Here is a 14,731-nt window from a genome sequence, read left to right as displayed (position 1 = left end):
ACCTAAATAAACGTTAACTTTTGAAATGAAAAAAATCAACTAGCTGTTTTTCTTCTCTGATACCAGCCCCTAACGAATAGCAAGCGATGGTTTACTTCTAGTTTTTTGCACTCTTATGCAGTAAATCAACTTCACTGACTAATTTCAATTGGCGACAAAACAATTAAAAAGTCATTAGCCATATTGAGGATGACAGTAACAGGAACTATGGAGAATCTCAGGTCATGCAGCATTTTAGATCAGACTTTTCTCTTACGGTATTGATGACAACAATAACCAGGACCGTAATAACTGGCTCCAACTGTGTGTCTTTGCGACGCTTCCAAGGATAATCAGAGAAGGCTCTGCAGTGTTGCTATGGGTACTAGTAAATATGGACTTCTTAAATCTCGTGTATGATTAAACAAAATGATGAGGAAATGTAGAGGAAGCTCTGGATAGGCACTCTCGAGGGTTCACCTTGCCCATCTTCTGCTCATTCATCTTGACTTCCTACTTGGCTGGACCAGACATGGTAAAAGTCATCCAGAGAAGCCCAGGAGGCCTCGAAAATGTAAAATGGAAGTGTGTTTGAGTGCCGCTAATGGTCTGCTTAGAGCCTGGTGACTCCTCTGGGGGAAGGAATCGCCCATGACCAAGGTGTGTGCTGTACTGTTTATGGACAGATCGGAGTACTGCTTCTCCTCCATACCGGGGACTTTTCCAAACAGAATTAAGGAGCTTTGATCCCAGGGGAGCCTGACATTACACAGACCAGTGTATTACTTCATCTTTGCGAGGAGCAACACTGAGGCGAATGAAGATTCACCCATTATTCTGTGCTTTATACTAAACACCGAAAAGTAAATGTTTACTCTTCTGGCAGCACAAGGTTTTCCTCACAGCGCGTACGCTCTGCTCTGCATGCCCGCCACATTTGAACGAAGACGTGAGGTCACATGTCCATACCTGTCCAATGTCCTGCTTCTCATGCAAGCACCTTGTCAGGGTAGACAGTGTTAGGATCCAGCATACCGAAATCATCAAAAGGGGTACAATTTAATTCAGTTTAAAATCCCAGCTGGTGTTTTCCTGTATTAAAACGCGACATCCAACTCAATTCAAAATCCAAACATGTCAAGAAATTAATATGTTAAAAACTATACATCCTGATGAAGTATTAACATGTTTGTGCTCTAATTTAAATTCGTTTTTTCAACAGCCTGACAGCAAGTGGTTAAGAATTAAAGTAAAATCCAGTGATATTTACACTTTGGTAACGGAGCTGTGTGCTCAGGGACGCAGATCAGCAATGGGGCTCTGCCTGTCAGCCTTCATCTGTATAAACAGGTACATTCTGAGCAAAAAGATTCCCCTAATAATTCTCTACAGTTTTACAAGCAGCCGGCCCGCTGGCGTTGCGGAATCATCTTTTGAACTGTGTTTATAAGTGGTTTTGCGAAAGGGTAATATTTAATCCCTGAGCCAACTTACCCGCTTCAGAGTATCAGTTTTTCCTGAGCATTTTGTATTTTGTTGAGTTTATCAGGCCACAATCCTAAACTGGATGATAAGTGGTTATAGGACACGGGTGGATGGATCAAGGTATCATCCAAGCTGCCAGTGCAAATAAGCACTTAATGTTAGAGGCTAATATAGAATGTCAAAAGTTTATAAGTTAAAAGTCAATAAGATGCTTGAAAAGACAGGTATTAGAATACAGAGAGCACTCTGCTCTTTGCACAACAGTACTAAGCTGCATTGAGCTGATATAATGTATCCCGAATTACACTTTCCGTAATATAGAACGTATCTGGTGTGCATTCTCGGACTCCCTTTCTATACAGGCAGTTAAGGGAGCCAACTTGCGAGGTCAGAGGTCCTGAATCTGAAAATACCCTGCCATACGAACGGTACACAACAGAACAAAAAACGATCAAATGCTTTGTGTGCTTAATCTACATTCCTGCCTTTATTTAATTTTTAAGTTGCTTCCTTTACTGTATTAAAATACGTCATTGCTCATGACTAACAGAATACATTTTGCACAGAAAATTGCATCCACTTCTAAGCAGTGCAACGCAGGCAGTCCCCGAAGTAAGGAAGAAAATACATAGTCATGGCTTGCCAGGTTATGCAGCTAATTAATATGTTGGCTCGCACCTGCAGGATTGGTGCCTAAAACCCTGCGCCTCTATGTGACTGGAGTCTGCAGGTTCATGTTGTGCAGATCATGCGGGTAGAAAGCGTCTGTGTTTCCTGCCGCCTACTCCACAGTGTGTCCGCCGCTGAGTGCCCTCTGCTATGTGGGATCGCGTGTAACCCGCCCCCGTGAACCTGTCCTAGATAAGACCTTGGAAGATTTAAGAATGTCATATGTACGCAACTATTTGAGGTCAATATCACTTTTTCCTTTAAGTTGGGTGGAAAAAAAATCCCGGTTGAAAATTGCACATGGACTATCTCCAAAAGTGTGGTGTTACGTCTGAAATAAAAATTAGGTGAATCTTGACGGGGTGCATTCACTCGTTTTCTGCCTCGTAGCACTTATTTTGCACAAAAGCGTAAATGCGCGTTTGTGTCAATGACCTGTTTATTTTTTTACGACTGGGCAGGGAACGGTGTATCTGACACGTGTGTAACCACATGCAACGTTACTGACCGGCGGGGGACTCTGATCTTTACTCTCGGTCTCTGGCAGCCGACGTGCGATGACGGTCCATCCTCCCGGCCGTCCCAGCTCCTCCCCCCGCCACCCCCAGCCCCACCCCCAGGCCGTGCTGACGGCGAAGTCCCTCCGTAGCGCCTCGCCGAACTCCACGTCACCGTGATGCTTCTGTTCGACACATGCACCTGATCACCTAGACGGGGAACATGTGTTATACCTTCAAACAGCTCGCTGCTGAAACCCATTGCTTAACCTTGAATTGCTCGGAGAAACTCCCCTTCTGCGGACCGCGGGCTGTGGCTAAAGCCCAGGCGATAACACGGTAGATGATGTCACGCTACTCTGCAATCAGCCCTGGCTTATCTCCACTGCCGCAGCCTGACATTTTCCGAAATGTCGTTCAGTGTCTTGCCCTGTCGAGCCCCGTTAACAAGTTCTGCCCACTGCATTAAGTAAACATTCTAAATATGGAACACGGTATTGCCTGTGAATGACTGGAAATACAAGCAAGTTCTTGCAAAGGGAACCAGAATTAAAGAGGTACAGAACCCCAGATGTAAAAGCTATATATACATATAAATTATTAAAACATCACACCTTCACACCTCCATATACAAAATGAGCCTGTAATCCACCCATCACCTACCTATGTATCCTGGTCAGGGTTACAGCTGTACAGAACAATGGTGTAATGTGATCCTTTACGTTTCATGTTTTCATCTGAACATACACACTTATATATTATCACAATACCGTTCCTGTCAAAATTAATGCATTAGTCTTATAGGGCACCACCTACTGTATATTAAGGTAAAGTTCATAGCGTACATGGGCTGGAGACATGGAAAAACATCATGGCATGGATGTACTCAACTAAATAATTCATATGACGTGTGCCTCGTGACGACAGACACATATACATCCCACGGGTCACCAACGGACGTCATTTTCTCCTCACCTCCTCACTTTCAACGATGATCTGATCCCCGCGGTTCCCCCATGGCGATGCCCCCAAGGAGAAGCGTATCTGCAACGGCCAAGAGTAAGGAGCCTGCGGGGTCGAACCCAAGAAGACATCCACACTATTATCCCCTGAATTGCTTTGAATTAAGGTGTCTACTAAACAAATTAAAGTTAAGCATTTTGGAGCAGGCTGGGGATGTTCAGGTTTGTTTGTTTGTGAACAGCGGATGTTGCATTTTAACTAGGTTAGACGTGACTGGCTTCTAGAGACTGGGGTAGAGAGATAACCTGCCAGGTGAGTTCAGGTCGACCTGGGGGGGGGGGGGGGGGGCATCAAAAACAGTGCAGAAGGAACAATGTCCAAGCTCAGTCAGTGCTGGGCACGGTGCCAATCACAGGAGACTATGCTGGCGGCCAGTGCCACACAAGCTGGAGATCAGACCCCACCAATATCTGAGGTCCATTAAATCGTAAGTTATCCCTACAACTTATGGTCCAACAGCAAAATCAAGTCATTAGTTTCAGTTGCTTCTCTTTGCAGATCAAAGCTGCAATTCGAAATAAAAATATCATAAAATGAATGCTGTCTACGAGTGTGACATCATAAACAGATAATCACGGTCAGTTCTGACAGTCAACATGCATGGTGCATCTTCTGTGCCCATTGCTTAAAAAGCTCTAGATCTTAGTTATAACTATAAATATCAGTGTTGATGGTCCCTGTGCACCTTTGGCCTCTGACAGCAGCACACAGAGAACTGCCATCCAAGTAAAACATTTCCCTGGGAAGAGGTACGTCTGTGTGAAATAAAGGAGAAGCTGGACCTCGCAGGAGAACAGCTCAGCGGGTTTGCGGTTTGTGTCTGTGTCCAGAAGGTTTGGGGTTTAAAACCTGCGACTGACAGAGCAGCCAAGCAAGGCCTAGCCCCATCTTCCCATGGCATCTGCACGCTGATTAACCCAAAACTGTCACAGAGAAGTAGCTGGCTACGTGAAAAACAACGAATTCCTATGTACCTTGTCCAAAAGACAAATAAAGCATTACACGCCATTTTCTGTCATTTGTGTGATGCCTAACCAAACTTGGATGAGGTCATATGATAACTGCACAGTGCCATTAAATGTCGGTAAAAAAAAAAAAAAAACAATTCGTCACCCAATAGGCGATCGAAACCACCCAATAACCCCCTCCCAATGTCGGATTCAAAGTCTCATTTCTCCCACCGCTACCATTAGGTAATATCACATTGCTAATAAAGGAACACCACATGCAATATTAAAACGAAACAACAATGCAGGTCAATGCATATATGTGACAGGCGAAGACCACATGTAAGAGAAACGCAAGAAGTGTTAGCAAGTATGACGTCAGCCACGCAGAATTTTAAAGAGAGACCACCGGAATATCTCCAGATCATAACTGACTGCTTTGTTTACAGTACGTGGAAAACTAACAATGACAAAAAGACTGAAAAAGACTACCTAAAAGAGTTAGTATGTTAAACTTTCTGCGAGCAGTATCAACCAAGACTTAACTGTCTGGTTCTAAGGTAAACTTTGTATCACCAGATTTGCTGCCCTCTGGTTCATATATAATTGTGTTGATCTCAATGCAGCTGAGACAGCAGTAGTTATTTTATCAATATTAACCGTCGATCTGATTTAGGACGGCTTGCCTTTAGTTGTGTAACACAGCCAGACATATCGGGGGAAATCTCTCGAATCATCAGCCTAATGATCTAAGCTGCAGTTCTTTCTTTCAGCACTGACTGAACTTGCAAATGAACTTGCAACTGACTGGAGGAATTCAGAACATGACAGCCCTAAATGTAAATATCTTGGTAAGATGACTGACTTTTCCGTCTTTAATTCTTTAAAGTACATTATTTGAAATTCCTGGTGTTTACGGTTTCCCTGAGATTATTTGCAAGGGATACCCCCAATCACTCAAAACCAGGAGTATGGACGGACTGAGGTTCATTTATTAATCCAATCCCAATAGTAAAAATATCCGTAAATTTGTCTCATACTTGCTGCCACAAAGAATAAAGCTCGCCAAAGAGTGTTTCCAAAAAGCTTCCAGCGTTATTGGAGCGATGGCCAGATCCTGTCTCCTCCGGCCGAGGAGGCGGGGTGATCCTCTCCCCCGGTGAAGTAGGCTGGTGTTTTTGTTTTCAGCCGGTCGTGATAGAGATTGAAGGAAATAAATATATATATAAACTAGTAGTGGAGGACGGGCTTGGACAGACGTCAGCGCCCCCGAATGTATAAATCTACCTTATCCAACAGCATCTTCTGGCAAGGAGGCGATCCTGGGAGTGCGCACATCTGTCCAAGAGTAAGGCTCCCAGATCTGCATCTGCCCTGCGGGCTCGTCCGACCTGCCAGACCAGGTAACACAAGAAGAGGTGGACAGGAGGCTGCGGAAAAGCTGGATTCTCCCGAGGAGACAAAAAGCCACGCTAATAACTTTTTGAACTGCTCAGGATCTTGAGGCGTTACGATTGTCCTGGCGATCCCACTTCTCCAGTTTCGGAGATCCTGGTTTCCTCGACTTGATCCTCCGAACCGCACTCACCAAAAGACAGAACCAACATTTTAATCGGAGTTTCGGGGTTCCGCTCATTGAATAAGTTCGTCTGATCGTGCTGCGCGCACTTGGAGCCCAGTCACTCCCGGGGGAACCAGCCAGTCGCTCCCATGTACCTGGAGACCTACTGGAGGGATCGCTTCTTTTTGCCGAGGCTGAAAACTGTTGGATCCCAAGAGTGGCGTGATATTTCCACGGGACGTACTTACTTCTCCACGCAGCCAGCATGGCCAAATTAGCCTGCAGTTACTTAGACGATTACCGCACTTGATACTCAGACTTTACAGCTGTTCCCAACGCAAAGGCTTGGACCTTTCAAACGCGCAGCTTTTTGTTTTGCTTTTTTTGGCTACCGACTGCAAGTCTGTATGGACCCAAGTGAAGGTGAGAAGGGAGCATTAAATGTTGCAGCTGGTAAATTTACCCCGCTGGCTGCATTTACAAAGTGTGTCGTCTGCAAGGCATACATTCACGCCGTTACTTCATACGTACCTTAAAGCAATTGTGGTTAAAAATGAGACGCGCAACAGTTAGATTTTTGCATGTGGCAGAGAATCAAATGGCGTTAAAATTTTGTAAACAGTTAAGAGCCAAGATATTTCCTTCTAAACGTGTTAATAAGGCCGGAGCGGGTTTGCCCCGTTTAGTCCCACTGCTTTAAATAAGAGCATCTCGGTAACGGGAGTAATAGCATCTGGCGGACTGATGTCTCCGGACCATACAAATATCGGAGCCAAACTTGACTCTACATTAAAAAAGCAGTGGGAAACGTGCCTTCTCCGCGCCTAACTACACTATCCAACTACTGGCAGTGTCACCTACTTGTGTTTAACAACCTAAAATCAGCTGTGCAAACTTGCGTTTTCAGCTTAAATTACCATGTTCCACAGTTTGACGTTTACTGTTAATAAACACAACACTATTGCAGCCCGCGATGTTGCACTACCCTGTCGTACAGAAATGATGAATCATATGCATGATATAAAAGTCATAAGGCTACTGGCCAGCCAGTACCGGTTTGGGATCGGTAAAACCCGTTAGCCACGCCTAACGTGAGGGAAGGTTTCAGCCTTTTGAAACATGTGCATGCACGATCTAATTGCACTCTCCCCGGCTCCACGCAGGTTCTCTCATAGGAATTGAGTTTAAAATGAAGTTATGGGACCTGCTGGCTATGTGCTTCTTGCTGCTCAGCACCGTTTCCACAAGCCCCCTCTTCCAAAGTTTGCGGTCAGACAAGCGGCTACGACCCCTGGCCCAAGCACTCAGCGTCCCGCCAGTGCTGCTGGATGACGACGAGTCCGAATCCACATCGGAGACCCAAAACGAAGCCTCAGTGAGACTGCAGGAACGATCCCTTCAGAATCAGCGTAAGCGCTCTAATTATTGCATCTTTGCAGAGCACATGGATTAGACCAAGCTGACATCTCGCGCGTACTCAACTCAGGCGATTCAGCTGAGACAGCTCAGGGTCAGCACTTTCACCATGAATGATCATGCAGTGGAAACTGTTTAAGAACCAGTTTTATATCCAGTGTGGCATTTCACTGGCACCGATTAGCAGTGATGAACTTCCATCCTGAGATGTAGTCCACATAAGTCTGTGAGTTTATTTAACAGAAAACATAGATGTATTCCCCCAGACCGTAGGATCGAGTTTGTGGTACTGTAATAGCTTGAGTCAGAACTGACCTCAAAGCTAATTTCCAGGACTTTAAGAGACTGTCTAGTCAGGGATGGATGTAAGAGAAGGATGTCCAGTATCACCTTTTGTACTGGTTCTGGATGTTCTCCTCTAGGTTGTCTCACAAGCTCTGTTTGACAATCCAAGGCTTAAATGTGGAAGCCGAGGATTTGTGTGGTCAGATAACGGCTGTGTTTATAGTAGTGTATGTGTTATGTAATTGCAAAGTTTGCTGGATCACAGACACACAGAGTGTTTGGTTCAGAGCTGAACACTCTGGTTGCACTTAGATGTTTCCCGTGGTGCTAGAATCACCGAACCACGAGCTTCTTAACCCAAACTTTGCTGGTCTAGAATCCAACACAGCCCCTGTTTTGTACACTTTTTTTGCAGTTCATTTTTCCAGTGCATTCCTCAGTTTTGCAATTCACTTTGGACAGAAGACCCTAAGAACAGGAACATAAACGTGAATGAGAGACAGACGGGACGCGATCGCAGGGCACAGGCTTGCAGAGGAACCCAGCAGAATTCGATTATTACGTTCATTGTTGTTATTGTGGTAGAATTGTGTTCGGTTGGCGGTTGCTGTGTGGTTAACCACTGCTGACCTTCCACCCCCACTGGTTTGCTTTTCCGCCTATAAGTACCACAGAGGATTTAGTTTCATCTCCTCTGTTGTCCTCCAACTTTTTCCACTGAGATTTTTTTTTTCACCATACAGTTTTAACGGTTGTGACATGTTATTAATATGCTTTTATGATACATACCGTTATTCTTATTATTGATGTTGTTGTCAACAACAACAATATTAATAATTTTCCTGGGATTTGAACGTCTAGACCTTCGGTATAATGACCATATCTATACTGGCTTCTCACTTTGTTACACTCGTGCTCTTTGTCCGAAAAGCATTTTTCTTCCGTATAAATCTGTTTCTCTTTGCCTCACATCGATAGCGTGCCTGGCAGCTAAGTATTCGCATGCCTGCTTGGCTGTGCTCCTCGTGCCAAGGCTAGCCAACTCTGAATCCATGGCTGTACAACAAAAAGTTGGAAAGAATTCTCGGCGTAAAGTAACACGATACAGACGTAAAATTCTCTCTGCTATCCATTGAGACAGAAAGTTATTTTAGCTGCGCAGAGACTTCTGTTTGTCTCCCGTGGGAATCCTATGATTGCAGTAATCTAGAATCCATTAAGACTTTAAATGTTTTTAATTTTGCTGTAAGTCAGACTTAACCTCATTAATGTGAATGACTTTCTTTAGTTACATGAAAATGATTGGCAGAATTTCTCACCCATCCCCTGCCCTGATGCGAGGTACCAGTAATTAATGCCGAAATCAGATTCCCATGTATCCTCTAATTCGAAACAGGCAACTTAATGCATCGCAGACACTGGGAACTAGATTTTCATTGTAGCCTGATTGATCCGGCTGGGCTGTGATGGTTTGCGAGGCTGTGCTCTCGCTGGGTCGTTCAATGCTTTGGTTGAGGCTCCTCATCCTGTGTGGCCCCCAGAGATCGGGGCCCACAGCTGCATGCGGCATGCTTTAACCCCCCACCATCCCCATCCCCAGCTCCTCCGGCATGTAGCGAGCAGAGGGCCCCTCTGGGATGTCCTTCACCTCTACCCTTTGAGAGCCACATGAACGAAACTTTTCCCCAAAGCATTGGCATCTATAATTTTTCTCCGTGCCTTTCTGGCAAAGCAGCATCCTGGAGACACTGAGCCATGCCGGTGTGCCGGCCATGCGGATCGCCTTACCGCCGGATGCGCTAACTGCAGGGTGATGGGGACCCTGGCAGATCAGGTTACGCAGTTCAGGTGACAGGTGACACAGGAGTACTGACGCCCTGAACCTGTCAGCTGATACGCCTGGCCCACCCCACCCCCCTTCCCCCGGAAAAGCAGTGGAGGGAGGCTACGGTACCATTTTCCAAGCCCAGTAGGTCCTCACCTTTTCACCCTCTACCAAGGCTTCGTCCTCCAGCTGACTCACATCTGCTCCGTCCGCAGTGTGTAAATTTTGAATGACCGCTGTAGTCGTCATACTGCTTGTTATTACTCTGGCCTGGCGCTGGTTGCCATGAACCACCACGAACCACATGCTCATTCTTATAGTTGACTATAGATTCAGATGTTCTATCAAAGACGACTTATCAGGCTGTGGCAAACTTGAAAATTTGAACTGTGAGTTTTTGCAGTTTCATTCCCTTAAAAAGTGACCGTGAACTTTCACTCTGTGCCCATCTCCTGTCCTTTCGTCTTTCTGACTGGCTGCCTCCTGCTGTTTAATCCATACAAATCCTGTTTTTTTTTTTGTTTTTTTTTCGTTCCATGTTCCCTCTGTAGATGGGGGGTCCAGTCCTGACCCGGAGCAGCTTGGGTATGTTCTGGACTTCATTAAAGCCACCATGAAGAGGCTGCGCCGGTCCACAGATAGGGGGCGCAGGAGCGCCCGGGGGCAGAAGCGAGGCCGGCAGAAGGAGGGCAGAAAACACCGGCGCTGGGGCGGGAATGGCGTCCGTGGGACCAAAAACGGGGGCTGCGTTCTGAAGCAGATCCACCTAAATGTGACGGACCTGGGACTGGGCTACCAGACCAAAGAGGAACTCATATTCAAGTACTGCAGCGGCCCCTGTGTCACGTCCGAGACCAACTACGACCGGATCCTGAACAACCTCACCCAAAACAAGAGGCTGGAGCCGCACTCGCCGCCCAGGGCCTGCTGCCGGCCGGTGGCCTTCGACGACGACCTCTCCTTCCTGGACGACAACCTGGTGTACCATACGCTCAGGAGACATTCGGCCAAGAGGTGCGCCTGCGTCTGAATCCGAGGACCACGTCGCTCTGACGCCGCGGCCTTCCGGTGACGGTTTCCCCGGGAACGACGCCCACAGACTGACCTCTGGCTGGGTCAGAGGCGCGGAGAGACCCCAGCCCACAGCAGCGTGTGCATCCGAGGAGACACTGTGGCTATGTGTCTGGGGAGAAGAGCAGATCCTCTCTCCCCAAACCAGATGTAGCTCGCGGGACAGCATCTGGCCCAGTGGTGCTTCTGCAGACCTCCGCAGTTTACAGTCTGACGTTTCTGACACAAAGCTGGAGTCTCTCCAGAGACTTCAAACGGGGAGAAAAAGTGAATTGCCGGTGCAATGCATCTACTCAGACTCATAAGCAAAAATGTGAAAAGTATTTATTGAGATTGAATTAACTTATTGTTATTTATTACTGTTAATTTTATGGGAAAAGAATATATATTTTTCTTATTTATTTGATTTTTGCTTTCCTCTGGTGCCAAAAAGAAGCTTTAACGTGTTGTAATGACAGCAAGGCGAGAGAGAGAGACTGGAGCAACAACCACAGCGAAACAACTAAACACTACCAACCTTAATCTGTTCGAATTCTCATTGTCTTCAAACCACTCAGGGCATTATAGTGTTAAGACTGACCGCTGGTCCCTGCTTCAAAGACTGACCCCTTTAACCCACCGACTGACTGCACGTACTGACTTCCGCCTACTTACGTCTGAAGCATCTTCAGCTTCAGAGTACTGATCAGCCTATCGGCAATGCTCCCTGCTAAGACGTGACCCTACAGCCTTCAGGTAGGACAAACGAAGACCAGCTTACATTTAGCGTGCCCGCTTTACCCACTTGCTGGAATTATATCCTACACAGGTGACTTTAGCCAAATATTTCCTTAACCATAAAATGTGGGAGGGGCCACGTATACAAAATCTGAAAATATGGGATTATCCCAGTTATATCTCATTATGTCTTTGCTTAACTAACCCTCTTGTCTAAAGTGATGTGAAATGTTCTCATCTGGACTTGCGCTAAAGCCCACCAGATTCAGCAATTTGCTCAGAGGTCAAACAGCTTTTCCCTTGCTGGGATATGAACAGGAAAATCCATTCTTCAGGTCCGACTCTTCATCCCTGAGCTGCCTGCCCAATATCCATCTAACAGGAAGCATTTTGAGACTGGAGATTGGACCCCAGTACCCCAGTACTCTGCGGGGTGAACTTGATGTTTCCAAGGATTAAATGTTTGTTTGTTTTTTTCCATTTACTGGCTCTGTTACTCATTTATCTGTTTTTTGTAGTGACCATTGTTTTATTCAGATTGTTTTATTTCAGTTTTCTGAGTTTTCATGGATATGCAAATAGGAGAAAGCTGTAGGCAGATATTTAGTTTTTTTCCCAAGCGTTTCCAGACAGTAAGGGCCTGTTTGCTGGTTGCTGGGGGACAGTGCAGAAAACAGACTCAGAAACAGCATTGTCTGAGACATAGGTCAAAGTCATTAAAGAAGGCAGGTAGGTGTTTTACAGCAAATTAAATACGTTTTAGATAAAAGAGAAAATATATGGTTTACACTGATCACATTAAGCAAGAGCAATTTACGGGTAATATCATTAATCAATCAAAGAAACACTCACTTAGTAGTTGACGGATTACACACCTGAGTGTTCATAGAAGCAAGACTGAAAAAAGACTCAAACCTACAACCTTCCCTGTCACCCTGAGGCCCTTGTGTGTACAATGGACTGCTTGCTGTGGAGGTAAAGACATGGACTCGGCATTGACCTTGGCGCCGGCCCAGTCGTGCAGTGCTGTTGAAAATAAACGTGTACTACTCGCAAATCTTTGTAAATTTATGTCTTTAATAATAACCTTTGACCTCGAGCTGGCTCATGGCCACACAGGAAGAACCTTGCAGGGAAAGCATATGAGACCGGCGTGAGTTATAGCAGGCATCCAAGTGCCTAACACAGAGAGGGCCTCATGGAGGATAGCTCAGCGGGGTTTGTTTCAGCACCGCATTTACACCTGAAGCACCAGGTGAATGACAATTCAGATAATGACTTAAATCAGGCGACCCGGAGCAGAACAGGGAGTTGAAACGGAATTCCCAGGGGGAATCCGACCTCTGTATTTGTAGAATCCAGGATTGTGACAACTGGTGTTTATATATTTGCTGAGGATGCAGGGACCAGCCAGTGCTTCTGGCGTTCGAGGAGAAGGATATGTGCCCATTACCGCACTTTGGGAGATGTTCTTACAGTATTTTAGCATAGATCTTTGCCGTAATAATGTAAAAGCAAGAAAAGTACGGCAAACTTCTGCAGCATCTGAAAACAGTCAAAGGGGCAGCAGGTCGCCGCTCCAACATTTGACAAACATGCATTGCGTAATCTTGAATTTCTATGAGACTTGCAGACATTTGAATATTGTTTTGCGAAACCTTGCCAGTACCCGCTTCTTAACTTCGGTTGTCCTCATTAAATTGTCACTCTCAAGCTCAGACCTCAGTTGCCATCTTTCTGCTGTGCTGTTCGTTGTATGTACATAACTGTTACGCTACACTAACCCAGAGTGACACAACGGTTGCATCCGAAATTGAATACTTGTTTGCTGTGTAGTAGGTGAAATCTAGTATGCAGAGTGAGTAATATATCCGAATCTTCAGTAGGGATGAGATAGTAGGTGAACGATGCCCACAAACTGTACATTCTGCGAAATTCCATAGTGTGCAGCAGATGGATGCCACACTATCCCATAAGGCCACTGGAGCTGCAAAGAGAAGTAAAATAATGTTGTTTGTGCAGAAATTTTTGTCAATATAACGGAGATTGTGCCAGTTCTGTACAAATGTCAGTAGAAAACAATATCCAGTTACCTGAGCTGACTCATGTATGTATTTTTGTCTTTGATAATTGTTAACAATTTTTAATTTTCACAGGGTTAAGTTACATCATTGGTACATACACTTCTGGGTCAGGTATTGTGTGAAACGGTGACCTTAGTATGTCCAAGTGCATTTGTACTGTTCTCATGCATACATACAGTATGCATTACATTAACGGTCTTGTATTCTTCTACGAAATTCAGTGTGTACTGTGTAAGTATTCGATTTCAGATGCAACCTATCTCATTTCATTACTCTTCCTATCATTCTTAAATGCCCCATTTGTTACATAGTGTTTGTTTTACATATATATTGAAAATATTCAGAAAATCGGTGTGAAAAATAGCATTCACAAAAAATTAAGCATTTAAAATCAATAAATGCAATTTCCCAATTATGCCACATTTAGAACATCCTGAAGAAAAGGTTTTGTGTCCATTCAGCCAAACTGCATATTGTTTTATCTACAGAAATGTATCATTTGGCTTCTAAGCCTAGATTTCGAATCGATGTCAGCGACCAGCAGTGTCTGAAGCAGCAGCCAGCCGAGCGCGGTAGGGTTAGGGTTCCCGTCCCGTCAGACCCCACAGAAGACTGGAACTCATGACCTACGTTGCTGGGACACAGATGCACGCAGTCAGGGCACAGCTAGGCTAATCTACAGCACTCTGCCAGCCTGAGCAAGCCAGCTGCAGCTACTGACAGTCTCATGATGACAATGACGTTAAGAGAGGGACAATGGCAGTGAAACATGCGTCAGTCCCCCCCCCCATTAAGGTGTCACCTACTCCTGCAGGGTTAAAGATAGCGGGTGCTAATATGCTAACCCACAGCAGGCCACTTATTAGTAGGTTAGTGGGTCTTGGTTCACAGCCCCTTGGTTGTTGAGGCAGTTGGGGATTTGTGCCCTGTTTTCACTGTCTGGGTTCACATTGTAGTCGGGATTCCCTCTGACTCAGTGAGCCTGGTTCTGAGATTCGAAGGATGTCATACATTCTGCGTCCCTAACTAACAGTAAACCTCCACTGATAGGGCACAGGCACCTGATTCCCGCTTACAAATCAGCCAATCAGTTACGGTTGAGACGACTGGGTTAAGATGCAGACTGAGCCGGCAGATCACCCCCCATGGACACTGTACATCCAGATACAGGA

General features: G+C 45.5%; 2 protein-coding genes and 1 long non-coding RNA gene across 3 annotated transcripts in view; 1 reads left to right on the top strand and 2 right to left on the bottom strand.

Annotated features, from left to right (window-relative positions):
• Positions 1-2,744, bottom strand: part of LOC125722100 (pikachurin) — a 41,703-nt gene extending 38,959 nt beyond the window's left edge. The window contains exon 1 of the mRNA XM_048998291.1: positions 2,642-2,744. The gene's annotated coding sequence lies outside the window, so the exon portion shown is untranslated. The remainder of the gene's footprint in view (positions 1-2,641) is intronic.
• On the bottom strand, positions 2,744-6,015 carry LOC125722197 (uncharacterized). The gene is made up of 3 exons (XR_007386194.1): positions 5,888-6,015; positions 3,606-3,698; positions 2,744-2,840 (listed from the first exon to the last, which is right to left on the bottom strand). It is a non-coding gene; the product is annotated as an uncharacterized LOC125722197 (long non-coding RNA).
• gdnfb (glial cell derived neurotrophic factor b) lies at positions 5,465-12,532 on the top strand. The gene is made up of 3 exons (XM_048998360.1): positions 5,465-6,584; positions 7,325-7,570; positions 10,239-12,532. Exons 1-3 carry the CDS (start codon positions 6,569-6,571, stop codon positions 10,715-10,717), a joined length of 741 nt encoding a protein of 246 aa, XP_048854317.1. The 5' UTR covers positions 5,465-6,568; the 3' UTR covers positions 10,718-12,532.
• Positions 12,533-14,731: the final 2,199 nt, after the last annotated feature.

This window comes from Brienomyrus brachyistius, chromosome 2, assembly GCF_023856365.1.
Source record: "Brienomyrus brachyistius isolate T26 chromosome 2, BBRACH_0.4, whole genome shotgun sequence".
NCBI classification, from domain to species: Eukaryota; Metazoa; Chordata; class Actinopteri; order Osteoglossiformes; family Mormyridae; genus Brienomyrus; species Brienomyrus brachyistius.
Note: the sequence above shows the minus strand (reverse complement) of the source record. Positions and strands in the feature narration are given on the sequence as shown.

What these genes read in the sequence shown, in the direction of transcription:
- gdnfb (XM_048998360.1), top strand. An exon ending in ACGATCCCTTCAGAATCAGC is followed by an intron (nt 7,571 to 10,238) that starts GTAAGCGCTCTA and finishes TTCCCTCTGTAG; the next exon opens with ATGGGGGGTCCAGTCCTGAC.